The sequence below is a fragment of the Vulpes lagopus genome, chromosome 2 (genome assembly GCF_018345385.1).
Source record: "Vulpes lagopus strain Blue_001 chromosome 2, ASM1834538v1, whole genome shotgun sequence".
NCBI lineage: Eukaryota > Metazoa > Chordata > Mammalia > Carnivora > Canidae > Vulpes > Vulpes lagopus.
The window spans coordinates 4,375,601-4,394,318 of NC_054825.1; the positions used below are offsets into that span (position 1 = coordinate 4,375,601).

Genomic DNA, 18,718 nt, shown 5'->3' on the forward strand with positions numbered 1-18,718 from the left:
GCCTCACCAAACATACTTTTAATTATCAGTGAAATGTCACCTATTAGGGACACCTGGGTGGCTCAGCGGTTGAGCACCTGCCTTTGGCTCAGGGCATGATCCTGAAGTCCCAGGATCGAGTCCCATATCGGGCTCCCTGCAAGGAGCCTGCTTCTCCCTCTGCCTATGTCTCTGCCTGCCTCTCTCTCTGTGTCTCTCATAATAAATAAATAAATAAATAAATAAATAAATAAATAAATAATCTTTAAAAAAATAAATAATAAAAACCACAGGGGTTTAGTAAGTAAGAGACAAATGGGGATCCGGAACCTGGGAAAGTGCTTGGAGCGAGGAGGTCCTCCACATGTGCATTCAGCAGATCAATACATAAATTACATTAATTAATGAGGCTATTCTTTAAACCAACAATAGATAATAATACTACTAATACTAATAATGCTAATTTTCCGAACGTCCCAATTTTTATTTGACACAAAATATTCCAAAGACCCCAAGCATCCTACCATGGTTCTCCTCTCACTTGAGCTGCTCAAGCCAAGTGGCTTGCCTCTTCCCTTCTCTGATAACCCACACCCCATCCTCCCAAATCTCCTCATTGCGCGGCCAGAATCTAACTTCAGTCCGAGCCCCCTACCCGCCAAGTGGCACGACTACACAGCGTCCTGGCCCATCTCCTTGCTGCTCCCCTGGCTGCCTACACAAATATGTTTTGGCCCAGAGACTACGTGGTTAATGTCTCTTGTTCTAGTTGGATCAGAGCCTCCCAGGGGCCTTTGCACAAAAGACGTGTAAATCCTCTGTAAAGTGCAGAAGTATTATTTGTATCAAGCGCTGGGAGTCCAGAGGCCACACAAATTGGGCAGACTGCAGCTTCTCTAGCCTACAGAAAAGGTGGATTTAACTCTGATCCTAAAATCACAACCAAGAGCCCATGCACGGAGGCCCATGGACGGGCTGGCTTCCTTGCTCCCACAGAGGCTCTCTGGAGGAGGGAAGCCTGGGGTTCAGGGTTTAAAACCTTCCTGGATGCCATTCTGCTCCCCAGGAGGGGTCCAGCTGCATGAAGAGTATGAGACCCTCCTCAGCCAGGGGTTATAAGGGCAGCTTGGAACCTCCAAGGTTGTCCTGGCACCGAGGCAGGCTGTGAAAGCTGCCCCCAGGGCACGGCCCATCCAGCTACACCCCTGGACAGACCTGTCAGCTGCCCTGCCTGGTGGCTTCCCTGCAGTGCACGCCCACAGCCACTGGTCCCCTTTAGCAGGTGGGGTTTCTGAGCCTTCCCACAAAGCTGTCAAAGCCCGACCCATTCCTTACTCTTTCATTTTTGTCCTTGGTTTGGAGGACCTACTGCTGGTGGCCAAGGACACTGAGTCTGAGTCGGGGAGATGACCAGGCCACCAGCAGCATGAGACTGGGGCTCAGGGCCAGATCCAGCCCGTGTAGGTGACACTCCCCAATCCCCGGGCGGTGCAGGTCTCGACATCAAGCACAGACTCGGTGGCCAGACCCCCAACGACAGCGGCAGCCAGAGCCCCCGTAGGAGACGGGCACCCACACTCCTATGCAATCGGCACGCAGCAGTGCAGGCCCAGGGCCCTCATATCCGAGCACTGGAACCATCACACCGCACAGTCCCCGGGAGCTGCGAGGGAATGTCGAGTTTACTCCAAATGCCCCCACTCATGCAAAAAAGGTAAAATCTTACTGGGAAGGATGTTGGGATATCTGTTTTTTTCTCTGTTTTCTTCTTTATTGGCCAGTTCAAAAGTTCCTTGTATGTGTCCGGATGGCAACGACTAGAAAAGAATACACAGTTAGCACTAGACGTGATGCATCCCAACACCGTGTGTACATCAGCTTGCCCTTGAGCGCAGGGATGGAGAAAACTCCGTCTGCACAAACCTCCTGCAGTCCCAGGCCACGGCCCTCTCTGCCCACGGCGGTGGTGCCCGGTGCCGGGCGGACATGCGACAGAGACACAGGCCCCTTCAGGCAGGGCGCTCCAGCCGACAGGCCAGGTGAGCTGTGGGCATAATGATGAGCTCGCAGCTGGACCCTACACCGCATGAGGGCGGGGGGACCTGCCCAAGCACCATCACCAAATCCCGGGGAGCCACGCGTCCTGGCCCGGAGTAGGCCCTCCACAAATACTACACACTGACCACAGGACAGCTCTGGACCAGGAGAGGACAGAGCAAGGGCACCTGTGCAGACGGGCTAGAAAGGCACCCTGTGACCTTTGGCAGGGGGCTAATGATGAGCAGAATGATGCCCTAAGAAGTCAGGTGGGGGCCTCCTGCTGGAGACGCCGAGAGCTCGTGGGCCAGCAGCTGAGGTGCAGCTGGGCCCTTGTGCAAAGTGCGGCTCCCAGTCCCACCCTGGATCAGCATGTTGAACCCCCGGGGATCCTGGGTGCACATGTGGTTTCAGAAGCTCCGCCCTAGTCCCCCCTGCCTCACGTGAGGACACTGAGGTGCCACTAGGATCCTGTAACAGGTGCGTGGCTCCGTGGATGTGAGCCCAGGCTCCCCGACTTTGAGCTCACTACATGGGCCCCCTCCCATCCCGCCAGCTCCAACCTCCTCCTGTCGCGTTTGCTGGCTGCTGGCACAGCCCCTGCACCCAGGTGAGCCCCTGGCCGTGCACAGTGGTAAAGAGCCTTTTGACCCCCAAATCATGTCTTTCAACATCAACCTAGATACTGACTGGTCCGGGGATCCTGGAATTCGAGTAGCAAGCGTTACTATTTACCAGGCCTCTTTGACAGGCCAGGCACCGTAGGACGAGCTGGGACACCTGCTCCAGCCCTAGAAGACATCCTGAGATGACACGAGCATCACCTGTTTTACAGGTGAGCAAACTGACCCCCCCCCCAAAAGCTGCCAAAGCTTCATCCAGAGCCAGGCGGCTTGCAAGTGGCACACACCGGGGTGGGGCGGCTGTGTGGCCTGGAGCTGGCACTAGGCCACGAGCAGGGTGCTCATGTCTTCAAGTGTAAAGTCCCCGAGAGATGGGGGCAGTTCTCACAGTGCAGCCGAGGCCCTAGGCTCGTTCCCACCGTGAGTCAGAAGGGCTGGACTTGCCACGTACGGGTGCCTGGAGACCCCTCGCCCAGGTCGGAGGACTTCTCCATCACACACTGAACCCCCCCCCCCCCCCAGCCAGTGTCATCCTTCTCTTGTTTTGGGGCCACCAAACTGGATGGTCACAAGGCAGAGGCCCCGCCAGGGCCGGGTGGAGGCCAGCCTGCTGGGTGCCTTGAGACCAACACGCTCTCTGCTGAAGTTCCTGGTTCTTTTTTTTTTTTTTTTTTTGAAGTTCCTGGTTCTTATCAAAGCTGTCTTGACACGGACTCTCTGGACCTGACCTAGACAGAGAATCTGAGACCGCATTCTACAGGCTTCTCATTTTCTACACCCGAAAGCTTTTTTGACCTCAGCCCTGAAAATAAAAATGAGGTATAACACCGTAACGGTGGATGCACGATGCCAGGTGCTCACCAAAACCCACACAATGTCTGACACAGGAACCCCAGCTCTGGCTTTCAAACAGTGACAAAAGGTCAATATTAGTTATTAATTGGAATGCACGTTAGTGACAGCCACGTGGATAATTGGGGAACCTGTGTGCAGGGAGGGGTAGGGTACGTGGGAACCCTGTACTCCATGCACAGTTTTTCCGTGAGCCTAAAACTGCTCGAAAAATGAAAAGTCTATACAAATAAAAAATTAAGAAGAAAAATAGAAGCCTCCCCCTTCCTCAGAGGGCAGGGTGGCTACAGCGTGGTGGGTGGAGAGGCTGGAGGGGTCTAGGGGTGAGGATGGACCTAGCCCTGGCAGCGGCTTGAGACCCAGAATATGGAGCTGGGATGGTGACACTGGCTCTGCGGGTGGCACAGAGGGTCACTCGGTGTGAGAGGCAAAGTGCCTGCAGATGGCTTCTCAGATGGCACAGGGGATACGGGACAGCCCCCGGGGAGGGCTCTGCTGTCACTGGGTCACCCCTGCCGTGCCGGGCGAGAGCCATGCACGTCGTAATTGGTCACAAACACCTTGTGAGTGATCGTCCAATCACATACGTTGGCCGAAGAGGGTTTGCCCATGTGCTTGCTCGCTTGAGGTGAGCTCTCGTGTCAGTGGACACACAGAGTGGAGCCACACGTCATGTCCCTACTGCTTCCTCCCCGCTTTGCAGTGCTGGGCAGGGGGTAGCACAATGAGAAGGACAGAGAGGAGCCAGGTGTGGGCTGTTCCAGCAAGCTCCAGGGGAGGGCTCTGGCTTGCTTGCTGTGTGGGGACCTCTCCCGGCGGCACCTCCCCTGCGCCTTTCTACAACATGAGTGACAGGGCTGGATCCAGGCCCGGGCTTGCAGCCTGGGAAGAGTCTGTCTGGGGAGGTGGGGTGTTCCTGGCCTGAGTGGCACTCACTTCGCTGGGGTTTAACTGGGGGCCTGGAACAGACTTCGCTGGGCTAGGGCTCGATCACTGCGGCGTGGAGACTGGGATTGGATGTTCCCAGGAGTAGTCCTAAAAAGCACAGCAGCCCAGACACCTCTCGTGCAGACCCTACTCTGAGTCAGGCACGCATCTCTCTCTTGCACACGTTGGGACAATCCTATGGCAGTAGCGTCCTTAGTTTATAGGTGAGTAAACTGAGGCAGGCAGAGGTTAAGTAAATGGCCCAAGCTCTCCAGGCTGGTAAGAGACAAGCTGGGGCAGCCACACAGGAGGGCCAAATCCAGCATTTGTGCCTTGACCACTCCACTGAGCCCAGCACCAAACCCTTTCAATCCACGGAGGCCCTGGATGGGCAATACACACATCTCCAACCCCGTCTGGATGGACTATATTGTGACTCGTCTATTCCTTTCACAGTTTCTGGGACTGGAACTCAGGACAGTGGGTGAGGAGAAGCGGTACAGTAGCCCATCCCAAGTGGGGTCATCTGCATCTGCAGAGCCAGGAGTGGGCCGGTCCTAGCAGGCTCCAGCGCTCTTACAACAACACGAACCTGGCGTAGGACACGTCCAGCTCTCACCGGTGAGAGGAGCACACCGGAGTCCAGAGAGTACAAGCAGCTTGTCCCGGGTCCCCGGCGTCAGGACCCGGCCTCCTCCCCTCTGCATGTCTACCCACCCTGCACGGCACAGAGCACTGCAGCGGGCCACTGGGGAGGCGCTCAAGGGCAGGGGCTGGGCAGAGCGGGAAGAGTCAGGCATCCAATTTAAAGTCATGCCCAAAACCCTCAGAAATCAAGGTAGAATAATATTCAAATGCAATATTTCGTTTTTAATTTTTTTTTAAAAAGTCAAGAGCAAAGCAAAAAAAAAAAAAAAAAGAAAAGAAAAGAAAAGAAAAAAATCAATGATGATCAAAGCACAAAAACACAGAACTTCTAAAGAATGATGGGATGGGTTCAAATGCAGCGTTTTATTTTTAATTTTTTTTTTTAAGTCAAAAGCAAAGCAAAAAAAAAAAAAAATCAATGATGACCAAAACACGGAACTTTTAAAGAATGATATGATGGGTTCAAACACAATGTTTCATTTTTAAATTTTTTTTAAAGAAAAGTCAAAAGCAAAGCAAAAAAAAAATCGACGATGACCAAAACACAGAACTTTTAAAGAATGACGTGATGGGTTCAAATGCAACGTTTCATTTTTAAATTTTTTTTAAAGAAAAGTCAAAAGCAAAGCAAAAAAAAATTGACGATGACCAAAACACGGAACTTTTAAAGAATGACAGGATGGGTTCAAATGCAACGTTTCATTTTTAAATTTTTTCTAAGAAAAGTCAAAAGCAAAGCAAAAAAAAAAAAATTGATGATGACCAAAACACAGAACTTTTCAAGAATGACGGGATGGGTTCAAATGCAACGTTTCATTTTTAAATTTTCTTTTAAGAAAAGTCAAAAGCAAAGCAAAAAAAAATCGACAATGACCAAAACACGGAACTTTTAAAGAATGACAGGATGGGTTCAAATGCAACGTTTCATTTTTAATTTTTTTTTAAAAAGTCTTAAGCAAAGCAAAAAAAAAAAAAAGATGATGACCAAAACATGAAACTTTTAAAGAATGACAGGATGGGTGACCGCGCAGTGACAAGCCACGTTGTCAGAGCCTGGGACCACAGGAGAAATCGGTCAGCATGATCTTGTCTTTTTTTACGATTCTGCTATTTCGTTCAGCATGGATTTGTGAGCGTTAATTTTGATAGATCTGCTTGTTGCATTAAGATAGCATTAACCCTGACGAACTGAGGTCTTTGTGCGCCCGGGGCCGCTGCCTCACCTGCGCGACCCTATTTCTGGCCCTGCTCCGCCGGAGTCACCCTCACGGCTGGGACCTGAGCCGGCAGCGAAGCCAGCTGGCTCTGACTCACGGCTCTCCGCCTGGCAAGGTCAGCCCCCCCTCCCCTCCGGCGCGGAGAAACACAGTGAAGGGGAAATGGGACAAGACAGGAGGAGGAAAAATCACGTTGCTGCAAACTTGGGTGGTTATTCTGAATACGGAGAACTAACTTCTCTTGTGCAGCTGACAGATTGCAAAACAATACTGCTTAGAGCTGTCTTTCGATATGACCTAATTTCTCCAAAATAAAAAGAAAGAAAGGTGGTGGGGGACACATTTGGAAACAATTAAAAGGAAGCAGGCTAAAGGCCGAGGAGGCTGGCGTTAAAAAAATAAGCCAAGTACAGTCAACGTGCAGTGTCACCTCCCATGCCAGCCCGCGACGCTTCCTCGTGAAAAGCCCTCCCTCTGCCATGGTGCCACCTGCACGTAAAACTGGACAGCACGTGCTGTTCACGAAGCCGCTGTCTGAGCCTCATGTGGAGCTGGAGGGTCCCCGAGACAGGCCCGCTCCCCGAGCCGCCCCCCAGGGTGGTGGAGGCCAGCTGGCTGGCCCTGGGGACCTGCGTGCCACGGCCGGGGAGTTGCAGGCTGGGCTGGGCCTGGTCAGCTCGCAGCTCCTCTTTCCAGCTCACACTTGGCACATGGCTGTGCATGAAATGAGGAACCTGCATGAGGCAAAACTCAGGCTGAGGTCAGGGAGAAGCTCTGAGCAGCTCTCTCTCTCTCTCTATCTCTCTCTCCCTCTGTCTCGCTCTCCCTCTGACATATTCAAGAGTCACAGGACGTTGCATGTAAAATGAGCAACACAAGAGGAGGGGTCACGGATGCACGTTGGTATTTCTTGTCGAGGGCTAGGACAATCAGTCTGCAGCATGGGGACTGTCCCGACCAGGTAAAGCCACCCCAGTTAGCGGCTGCTGTCGCAAAGTTCACCCAGAAGGCGGCAATTCACCCAGAAAGTAGTAGCAGGATGAAGACAAGGAGAAGCTGGGGTGCACATCCAACCGTAGGGATCTCGGAGGCAGAGCTAGCGACCCCTCCAGGCAGCCCCCATGGTTGCTTAATTCACGTTCTGAGGATGGCTCGGAAGGGGGACCCTTCCCATGCCAGGGAGGTGCCCAAGCCCTTGGAAGCCTACTAGAGGGGGGCCGGGGGCACCATGGCTTTGAACGTGGAACTGTCACCCTGCCACCTGCTGGGGCCCTGGTCTTCCACCTTAGCGAGACAGCCGTGTTTCCATCCCACTAGCCCTCAGGACATGGCCCTCACAGTGTCTGCGCTCGAAGGAGCCTTCGGGACCATCACACTCAAGCGTCTCATCTGATGATGGAACAATGAGGGGGGGAAGGGGCGCTGCCGCACAAGCCAGGTTTCCAGAAACCCGCTTCCGGGACAGCGTCACGACCGGTGCAAGAGTTCCCAGTCTCTGGGACGATCTCCCCTGACATCTGTCCCAGTTTTTCCAGCACACCACGAGACAGACGACCCTCCCCACTCACGTTGAACTCCTCCCGAAAGCGCTTGCAGTCATCCGCCGACCGGACGCGGATCTCTTCCTCCAGGTGCGCCACGGGGATGGGAAAGTACTTCTTGGGCCCGGAGGGGGACCTGCTGAGAAGCATCACTCTTTGCTGCTCTGTGGGGTCAAAAGAGACAGGGGTGGGAGGCCACTCAGCCGTACTCCCGGACGACGGACAGCGCTCCTGGAGGAAGGACACGGCTGGAGGGGGGCGCATTCCTCTCGGGTCATGCAGCCGGGGCCAAGCAGGCGCCCTGAGCACCGGAGCACAGAGGTCTGTCCCCCTTAATACAGCCTCGCCCTTTACAGGCAGGGGCGTCCCTCTGGCCGGTGTGGCCTGCTTCCACCAACCGCAGATGTCCCATCTCAGTGCCCCCATCCCAGCCCCTGCTTTTCCCATAAAGGATTTGGGCAGCTTCACACTGCAGTTCAATTTTCCAAATTTGAAACAGGGAGCGTGATTCTATGGTAATAAATACAGAAGGATGGTTTCGGTTCAAGCTGGGAACGGGCCGGGAATCGGCTAGGACGTGAGCCTCCCTCAGCCTCGTCATCCTCATGACACACAGCCCCGGTCGCTCAAACCCCATAAGCTCCAGCAGAAATAAGACAAACACCATCCTTGTTCTGCGAGGAGCGGGCAGGGAGGCGTGGGGAGGGGCTGGCTGCAGGGAGGTTCCCGGCACAAATTCCTTCCAGAAACTGAGCCAGAGACAAAAGGAGAAATCCTTGGCATGTGCTTGTCTTCCTGGGAAATGCGCTGATATTCTCGACGGGGTCAGCACAACAACTCTGCTGTCACGCTTGCCAAGGGCCTGTCCCCACCTGCAGCGCTGTTCTGAAGCCCAGCCAGGAACGCCTCCCAGGGCTCATTCCTCCCCGAGAAGATGTGTCAGAAGGGGCCTGGCGGGGCCTCTGGGTCTGGCCGGCCACACCTGCCTCCCTCCGTGCAGGGCAGGGAGAGAGGGGGCGGGAGGGTGACACCCGGACACCACGCTGGCACCTAACAAGGTGCGGGGACCACCAGCCGCACCCCCCACCCCCCACCCCCCCATGTCCTGGTCCTCGCTGCTGCTAGTTTTGCAATCTGTGTGAAGTCTGAAAGCATGTTTGTTCCCTCAAACCGTGGAACAATTAGGTAGCCAGCGACCAGAGGAAGTCAGCGTCACTGGTGTGAACCAATACTTCTGAAAGCCTCTGCCTCGCACAACCCCACAACCTGCTCAGCCACCTGGACGTGTTGAGGGTGAGGGAGGAACAATGCGCCGCGTGCATAGCTTGAACACTTTCCCGACCGAACTCGGGGAGCCAGAAAGAAGGGTCGGGAATGCCCTCCGCCGGCTGCGACCACCCCCGCCACACACGCTGGCGGCCTAGCTCCCCCTTTGCATCAAGGTCCGCCAACAGTGGGAATTTCAGGGGAGCCCTGGGAGCACTTGCGAGTAGGACCCAGGCTGTGTCATCTCAGAACGGCTCCGAAGGGCTCCCTGAAACCTGTTACATGCCACAACCCCCTAGAAAAGACAGGATGTGAACAGCGTTTCCAACAAAGCCACAAACTGAAGGCCCCAGTGTCTGTTTCACATCAGAGAGAAGTGGAGAAAAGTCCCGAAACCGTAAAACTCTACCGTCCTGAATGCTTAGCATCATCCCCAGCAAAGCGAGACCAAAGTCGCAAAGGAGAAGGACTTTAACATAATTTAAAATAAGAGGCAGACAAGAGCCCCCGACATGGTCAGAAAGGGCCAATCTCCCCCCCTCCAGCCCCTCCAGCCCCCAGCAGCCCCCAGCAGCCCCCCAGCACCCCCAGGCTGTGCCCCAGCCCCCAGCAACCCCCCAGCATCCCCAGGCTGTCCCCCAGCCCCCCAACAGCCCCCCAGCACCTCCCCAGCCGGCCCTCAGCACCCCGAGGCTGCCCCCAGCCCCCAGCAGCCCCTCAGCACCCCCAGACTGTCCCCTAGCCCCCCAATAGCCCCCCAGCACCCCCAGCCCCCCTAACCCCCCCAACCCCCAGCAGGCCCTCAGCACCCCCAGGCTGCCCCCAGCTCCCGGCAGCCCCCCAGCACCCCCAGGCTGTCCCCCAGCTCCCAGCAGCACCCCCAGGCTGTCCCCCAGCCTCCAGCAGCCCCCAGTACCCCCAGGCTGTCCCCCAGCCCCCAGCATCCCCAGGCTGCCCCCAGCCCCCAGCAGCCCCCAGCACTCCCAGGCAGTCCCTTAGCCCCCAGAAGCCCCCCAGCACCTCCAGGCTGTCCCCCAGCCCCCAGCAGCCCCCCAGCACCCCCAGGCTATCTCCCAGCCCCCAGTAGGCCCTTAGCATCCCCAGGCTGTCCCCCAGCCCCCAGCAGCCCCCCAGTACCCCCAGACTGTCCCCCAGCCCCCAGCAGCCCCCCAGCACCCCCAGGCAGTCCCTTAGCCCCCAGAAGCCCCCCAGCACCTCCAGGCTGTCCCCCAGCCCCCAGCAGCCCCCCAGCACCCGCCCCTTCCCGGGTACCTTGCTCTTCCAGGATTCCGTTAGGCATCTTCTTGTCATTGGCGCTGACCACGGCTTTCCTCTGCTTCCTGAACCTTGGAGGGACAGACCGGTTAGCGGGGGGCGCAGGGACACCCCCGGGAGCGCGGCCCCGGCGCGGCAATACCCACCAGGTGAGCCTGGAGAAGCTCTTCCTGCTGCTCATGGCTGGGCCCTCCTCGCGGGTGCCCGGCGCCTCCGGTCCCCAGCCCCGCCGCCCTCCGCCTGGGCCCACACCCGCAGCGCAGCCTCGAGGAGCTCATTTCCTCTTTGAGGCTGGTCGGGGCACGTCCGCCTGCGCCCCGGGGACACTCCTACCTGAAGAAGTAGGCGGCGAGAAGCAGAAGGAGGACGCAGAGCAGCAGAGGCAACAGCAGCCAGGCCAGCTGGGGCTGGGGCGCGCCGGGGTCCGGAGGGCCTGAGGGCAGAAGGGGTCCCCAGTGCCACAGAGGACCCGAGGCAAGGACTCAGAGGATGGGCAGGGAAAGATCCCTGGTGCCAGACTCACTCTACAGTTTGCAAATGAGTTGCCCCTCCATCCCATCAGGACGTCCTCCCTTAGAGCGGAACCGCCTTCCTCGGCGCCTCACTTTACAGTCTGCAAACCAGCCCCCCATCCAGGTCCACCATGCTCACCCCATAAGAGATGAGTAGCCTTGACACAGGGCAGGGAGCCTGAGCTGAGGAGGGACAGTGGAGGCACAACGGGAGCCCCTGACCCTCACGTCACCTGTCGCCCCGGGGTCCTGGGGCACCTGCCTCTCCCCATCCTGGGGAGGTGGACGAGGGTAGAGGGTTAGCTATTCTGTGTGAGGACAGCGTGGAGAGCATCCGGGGCCTTGGGTAGGACTCAGGGCACGGGGGTGCAGCCTGGCCGTTGGGCCAGGTGGAGGTCCTTGGCCGTGCCATGATCAGGTCTTCTGGGACCTTCGAGCCCCCAATCCTACTGGTCCAGGTTGACCTTCCTCATTCAGAAGGTCCCATATCCTTGGACCAAGAGCAGCTGCTGCCCTGTGGCTGCCCAAGACCTGGCCCGTAAGCCCAGATGCCGAGGGGCTCTGGTGGCCTGGCCGCCCGCCCCCCCTTGATGTTCTAACTTAGTCCCTGCCTCCCCAGCCTGCCATGCTGCCCTCTCGTCACCAAAATGTCCTTGTTCCCAGGGAGCATGGCAAATGCCACATCCTCCAGGAAGCCCACTTGGCTCCCCTCCTGTGGATCCCAGAGGGTCCCTGTGTGCCCCGAAGCACAGACTCCACTCTCCTGGAGTGAACAGGCTCTGGGGGTGACAGTCTTCAGTCGGATTCAGTGGAAGCCCCTCAAAGGCAACAACAGGACTTCCATAGCTTTGAGTTCACAGGAGCACCAAGCAGGGACTTGAGCCCAGCGGGGACACAGCAGTCCTGCAGCTTCCCGCCCCTGGCACTGCCCCCCGCCCTGAGTATTCTAAAGATCTTTATCTGCATCTCATGTCCCAGGTTGTAAGCACCCTCCCCCTCCAGGGCCTCATGCCGACTCCGGCACCCTGTACGTGGGTGTATGCACGTAGTTCTAATAAATGACAACATTTTACTGACTCGAGTGACCCCTTGATGTAGAAGGGCACGGAGCGATGGCTGGTCTGTGATGAGAAGGTGGCCGTGGCCACCATCAGCCTGGACAACCAACAAGACACCCTCATTCCAGGCTAGGCCAATGCCTCTCCCACCTGGCTAGGGACCTCCCAAGCTGAGCCATACGACAAAGCCAGGGTGACAGCAGGCTGAACCACTCTGGGCAGGTGCCTCAGGCCGTCTCCCCTGGCCCTACCTGCTGCAGAGCTGCCCTGGGGAGCTGACCTGGCCTGAGGCTTCCACACTTGCCCATCCAGGGGGTACCCTCCTTGCACTACCAGGGTGTTGGAGCAAACTCAAGCCCAGGCTAATGGGGGAGATGCCTGACACCCAAGGGGCAGAGCTGGGCCCAGCCTCTGAGGGCCGGGTGCCCCACACCCAGACTGGGCTCCATCGCCACCCTGCCAGGTGCAACTACAGAGCACAGGCGTGTGCCCCTGTATCCCTACTTCTGCATTTGCACAGAGGTCGGGCTGCCCCAGCTCAGCGACTATCTTGGCAGTGACTTGACTGCCTAGCTTGTGGGTCCCTTGTGGGTCCAAGGGCTGGGTGGACCTGGCAGAGGGAGGGCCGTGGGCCTGACCTGGAGCTTTGTAGGGCACCCGGACCCCAGACAGCCCGTCCCTGGGGGTGTTGTCAGGAGGCTCCAGGGCCCAGCCTCCCGGCAGTAAAGACTACAGTTACAGAAGTGGGTGTCTCCTCGAGGACCGAGGCAGAATGACCGATGGCCTCAGAGTGTGTGGGTGGGGGGAAGGGGCTGTACTCAGGGGCAGAAAGTGCAGATCGCAGGGACAATGCCAGCCACTGCCTCTGTCTGGAGGGCAGAGATGGGCTAGGAGCACTCAGGAATCCACAGGCCTGGCGGGGGCTGGAGAGCTGGGGCATCCGTGCCCTGCCTGCATGTGGGGGCGGCCCCAGTGGGGTCCAGAGGAAGGTGGGCCCCGTCCCCACTGTCCAGTCCTTCCAACGTGCCAAAAGAAGAAATTCATATTTTCACCCCAAAATCATCTGATTTTTAAATACAGATAAGTAATTCAACCTAAGTGCAAATTTAAAAAACACAGTGAGGGATCCCTGGGTGGCTCAGCAGTTTGGCGCCTGCCTTCGGCTCAGGGCGTGATCCTGGAGTCCCAGGATCGAGTCCCACGTCGGGCTTCCCGCATGGAGCCTGCTTCTCCCTCTGCCTGTGTGTGTCTGTCTCGCTCTCTCTCTATGTCTCTCATGAATTAATAAATAAAATCTTTAAACAAATAAAATAAAAAACAAAATGATCCAGGAAAGGCCTCTGCAGGCTGTGTCCCCCGAGGGGGCCAAGCGAAACGTGGAAAAAAACAAAAAACGGGTGACATAGGCCATCAGGGCAGCTCTGTGGCTCGTCTTTCTCGTTCGGCCTGTGTCTTGGAAGGCTCCCGCGCGGGCACACACGAGCCTCTCCGTTTCGCTGAGCTGCTGCTTGCACTTCCACTTTGTGAATAACCCAAAATTTCCATGGACATTTAGGTTGTTTCCAACTTTTGGGCTGTTACCTACAATTTTACACCTGGTATCTTTTATCTCTGTGTACCTTGAAAGTGCGTCCGTAGGGCACTCCGAGAACGGGACCCTGTGCATCGGTGTGCACACACCCTAAATGGTAACAGAAACTGCCACGTGGCTACCGGCAAACTTTCCAGCTTCCACGCTCACCCAGACTGGGGTTTGGAGCCAATGTCTCCCGCCTATTAATTTTCATCAATCGGATAAGGAAAATAAAACCATTTTAATTTGCACTTCCCGGACAGCCCCGGTGGCGCAGCGGTTTGGTGCCGCCTGCAGCCCGGGGTGTGATCCTGGAGACCCGGGATCGGGTCCCACGTCGGGCTCCCTGCATGGAGCCTGCTTCTCCCTCTGTCTGGGTCTCTGCCTCTCTCTCTCTCTGTGTCTATGAATAAATAAATAAAATTAAAAAAAAATAATTTGCACTTCCCTAATTTCTATAGAGTTAAGCATCATCCGATGATTAATAAAGCATCATCAATTCGGTATTTGCACTGGGCTTGGTCATATCCTCCACGTTTTCCTGCTTATTCGTTTTTAGGAATCCTTCCTGTAATACGGACCGTCACATCTGGCTACGCTGTTTGGGAATATTCACCTTCAGCTCCTGCATAAAGAAATGTCTCTTGCTGAGAACAAACAAAATGGTAATTTTTGGCTATTCCGTGCACCGTGCCAATGTGCCGTGGTCATCTGGAATGATCCGTCTTTCAGGGAGCAGAGTCCCAGAATCCCCCCCTGGAATTCTAGGTCCATGGAGCCTGTCCACGTGGTATCACTGAGATCTTGAAGCGGAGCCAGTGTCGACTTCCCTCCTGGTGTGTGACCAGCGACCGATGCCAAGACCGTGAAGGCCGCAGCAGAAGCTGCAAGGAGCTGTGAGCATCACATGCGTTCTGGCGGGCACGAGGTCACACGACAGTCCCTCCTCACGAGGGAACACCTGACACCCACAGCCACCTTGTCAGCTAATCATCTTATGTTCAAGTGAACCGACGAGGCCCGGGAGGGCGCTGAGTCACCCTGCCGGTGCCCTGGGTGCCGTCTGCAGGAGAGGCCACGCAGCTCCACCGTCGCTTCTCCGGCACATGCGTTGTTGTTACTACGCGCTTCTGCGGCTGCCGGGCCTCGGGCAGCCAGCTCCTCCCCGCCGGGCACAGGGACACACGGTCCTCGGGGCAGGTCCGGAGGGTCCCAGGCTGTGCAGTCCCGCCAGTGGCCTCGCATCCCAACGCCTGCTGGAAATGAGGCAACACAACAAACGGCAGTTTCCGGGTGCTGGGGGCTTCTGTCTCCTTTTTTTGAGGTTTTGGACTCCTCTGGCTTTCAGCACGAGGCCAGTGCCTCTCCTTGCTGGCGGCTGGCATCCACGGATGCCACTTAAGATGAGTTTGCACGACCTTTGTCGGGGGTTCGGAGATCACGTAAAGCTCTTGAGCTGGATGGGGGCTGAACCCCTGACCCCCGCCGGAACAGTGCCACCTCCAATCACCTCGCCCAAGCTGCTTCTTCCAGAGGGAAATTGATAGTTTTTGCTCTCCCAAGGCCTTGTGATGAGCAAGCGCGATGCTTAATTTGTGTGTGTATGTGTGTGGGCCGCGAGCTGCCAGATGTTTGGTCAGACATCGTTCTGGGTGTTTCCAGGGGGTGCTTTCTGGGTGAGATTGAGCATTCAAACTGGGGGTCTCAGAAAAGAAGATTACACTCGTCTCCCTCCCCTCACTGTGGGTGAGCCTCGTCCAATCAGTTGAAGGCCTGCACAGAACAAAAGGGCTGAGCCTTCTGTGAGTAACAGGGAAGTCTTCCCGCCTGATTGTCTTCCAACTGGGACATCACTCTTCCGGGTTCTGTAGCCGCCTGCCAGCCTTCAAACTCAAACTGGGACACTGGCTCTGCATATTCTGGACCGGACAACCTCCACAATCGTGTGACCCAATTCCGTGTCATAAATATAAATATAGATACGAGTATAGATGTGAATGAAAATATAAATACATAACGGATCCCGTTTCTTCGGAGAACACGAACCAATTCGCCAAGGGATACCCTATCAGAGAAGTCCCTGAGTTTTATGCCTGGGAGTCTCGGAGGGACGGAGAGCGAAGGGGATGGGGCAGGCATGTGGGCACTGGCACGAGGCCCCGATGCACGCTCCGCGGGGGATGGGGGGGACCAGGCCTGCTGGTTATAGGCTCTTGCCGCCCTGGCCATGGACAGAGCTGGCTGCCACAGGCGGGCCTCCGGGCTGCCAGGGAGGTGTGGGGTTGCCCAGGGAATCCGCCTCCAGTCCTTGGGGACCCTGAAGTCACCAGTCGGGCTTCTGTCTGTGTTGGGCTCACATCCAAGAAGGAGACATGAAGGGACCCTGAAGAGCCAACTTTCTGGGCAGTCAGAGACGGGCTGGGGGCCGGGCCTCCTCTGACGCCTTCTCCTGCCAACTACAGCAGCGGCCCACGTGGACGAGCTCCCGCACCCAGCTCGGCTGCCTCTTTCGTCCTCACAGCACTGCCGAGCAGTGGGCACTATCATTACCTCCGTCTCACACATGGGGATACTGAGGCACAAAGAGATTTTTTTTTTAGGAACGTGCTCCAGGTCACTCAGCGGCCAGTAAGCGCAGCGCTGGGACTGCACACACACGGGCTGCGTGACGCCAGAGCATCCGCTCCTGCTGCTCCTTCTCCCCCTCCCTCCTCCTCTTCCTTTCAGTTTGCACGGCCTTTATTGCATTTCATTGATGTAAAATTTACATACTACAAACTCACCCGTTTGAAGCATATGATTCAATGATTTTTAGCTAATTTGCACAGTTGTGCCACCACCACCACAGCGTCTCAGGACATTCCCATCCACCTGGAGCCCATCTGCGGTCACTCTGCGTTGGCCACCCCCGTCCCCCCGCCTCCCCGCCTGCCCAAGCGCTCGTGTCCTTCCTCTTCCATCACCTGGTCTATTCCGGGCATTTCCCCTCAACGGAGCCACACACCACGTGTCTCATGTCTGGCTTCTTCCACTTAGCGTGTTTCTGGGGTTCACCCACGTTGTCACAGGTGCCCGTTCACTCTTCCTTATCCCTAACTTTCAAAATATGGAAAAGGGGATGGCTGGGGGGCTCAGTGGTTGAGCACCTGCCTTCAGCTCAGGTTGGGATCCTGGGGTCCTGGGATCGAGTCCCACCCCACATCAGGCTCTCTGCAGGGAGCCTGCTTCTCCCTCTGCCTGTGTCTCTGCCCCTCTCTCTGTGTCTGTCATGAGTAAATAAATAAAAACTTTAAAAAATACATGGAAAAGGCAGGAGAAGAGAGCAAGGAGCCCCCCATACCTGCCATCCATCCTTCTGATCAGGACAAGGAGCCGTGTTGGGTCTATAGGCCGCCCACCGCCCGCTCCCCACTCGCTCATTCTCAAGTCATCCCTAGGCCTCGTGTGGTCTCACTCATAAGGACTTCAAAATGCACCTCTAAAAAGCAAGGACTCTTCTTTTAAAATTATAAATCTGACCACGACCCTAATATCTAAGAGTATTAATACTCATTTCTTGATCGCGCCAACTTTGTATCAATATCCCCTATGGACTCAGCAGTGCTCCTCCAGGGTGGTCTGAATCGGCCTCCCACGGGGGGCCTGCGGGGTGGGGGGGCCATGAACCCCTGCTCTCCTGCCTCCCACCGAAGCGGACACCGGCTCTCAGCGCAGGGCTGCCTTTACTGCCCTCCGAACCCTAAGCTTTGTCCTGGTCAAACTGCCAACAGCTGGCTTGTGGGGAGGCGTCACCTGCGAGCTGCTGTGCTCGGCCGCTAGGGGAGTCAGCCTTACTGTGCACCCCCCCCCCACCAGCCTCGTCATCCCAGCCCAGACAGCCTCCTGGGAGGGGCAGGTGGCCGGGTCCTCACCTGAGGTCGTAGAGGTCCAGTTGCTGTAGGCCGGGGTGGTCTCGTTGCCCTTGAGCGCCCTGGCGAGCGGCAAGCTAACACCCGCCAGCAGGAGCGGACAGATGGGCTCCATGGCGAACCTGCAAGAAGCGGGGACAGGCTCAGAGGACTCCCCACTGCGCACCCTCCACGGAGAAGGGCAACAGGTGGGGAACCGGGCGGGCAGGTGCCGGTGGGCCTCCTTCCGAGTGTTGCCTTGTGGATCTGGGCTAGGGAGCCGGGCCTGTGGGCCACCGAGCCGGGTGAGCAACCCCCTCAACTATTCCCAGGTTGTAAAAGCTCGTGCCGCTGGGGTGCACTTCCTTTCTTGTTTGCTTGCCTCGTTTTGCAGGGAGAGGGGAGGTGGGCAGGGATGTGCAGGTGTCGGGGAGGGTGAAGTCTGAAAATACCAGGAGATGGAAGATTCTGGGAGGCAGCTCCGCAGAGCCTCAGCGAGGCCCTTCGCACGGCTTCTAGATCGCCACACGGTAGTGATTTGGTCCACATTTTGGGTACATTCTACAGGGTCTGGAGTGCCATGCCACACGGTGTACACACAGGTGCAGCATTTCTATTCTGCCTGGTGACACCCAGAGAAGCGCAGCCCCCTTGGGAAGAAGCGCAGGCCCATGTGGTCACAGGGTGGGGGGCCAGGGAGCGGGAGTCCGGCCCATCTGCGTGGGGCCCACCTCCCCTGTCCCCCTGGCCACGACCACAACCCGCACCATGGCCTTACCCTGAGTGCAGGTCTTCACTGCCTCCCACCCGAGCTACAGGAGCAGGTCCCTGTGTGTCCAGCCCCGGGCCCTCTGCCTTTCCCACACTCTGGAGCCTGATGGACCTTTCAAAGGCCAGCCCGGTCCTCCCAGGCCTGAGACGTTAACAGTGAGAACGGGCACGGGCAGGCCGGCCCAGGACCGAGTGTTCCTCGGAGCCACCCACTCTGCCTGTTGCTCTCTCGAACTTCCTGCATGGCTCCAGGGTGGGGGTGGGGGGTCACCTTGCCTCCTGTCTGAGCTCTCAGGTGAGGCAGAGGGAAGCCCCCACCTCTCCCAGGAGGGGCCACCATCAGCACGTTTCTAACAGAGCCACGTGGACACTGTCAGAGCAAGACGGAGGAAGTCTTTATTGGGTGGGTGAATGCACCGAGCAAAACCAGATTGCAGTGTGGTTCAACATAGGAAAAGGCTCTTTCACCCAGACCTGCAAGGGCCACCTCAGATCCCCACTCGGCGCACCGTTTTGCCAAAATAACCTTAGACCCTCAGAAAACGTGGCATT

At 56.8% G+C, this 18,718-nt stretch overlaps 1 protein-coding gene across 9 annotated transcripts in view; it reads right to left on the reverse strand.

The window, feature by feature from the left end:
* PTPRE (protein tyrosine phosphatase receptor type E) overlaps positions 1–18,718 on the reverse strand; it is a 159,434-nt gene that overhangs the window by 31,360 nt on the left and 109,356 nt on the right. For 7 of the 9 annotated variants that reach the window (XM_041742761.1, XM_041742762.1, XM_041742758.1 and 4 more), the window contains 5 exons: positions 17,420–17,538; positions 10,699–10,798; positions 10,363–10,436; positions 7,852–7,988; positions 1,706–1,796 (listed from right to left, as the gene is read on the reverse strand). In XM_041742761.1, the coding sequence (XP_041598695.1) occupies positions 1,706–1,796; positions 7,852–7,988; positions 10,363–10,436; positions 10,699–10,798; positions 17,420–17,531 (514 nt within the window). In that variant the 5' untranslated portion in view covers positions 17,532–17,538. Of the gene's footprint in view, positions 1–1,705; positions 1,797–7,851; positions 7,989–10,362; positions 10,437–10,511; positions 10,633–10,698; positions 10,799–17,419; positions 17,539–18,718 lie in introns of those variants that run through there. The other 2 variants (XM_041742764.1, XM_041742765.1) reach the window with 2 other exon arrangements.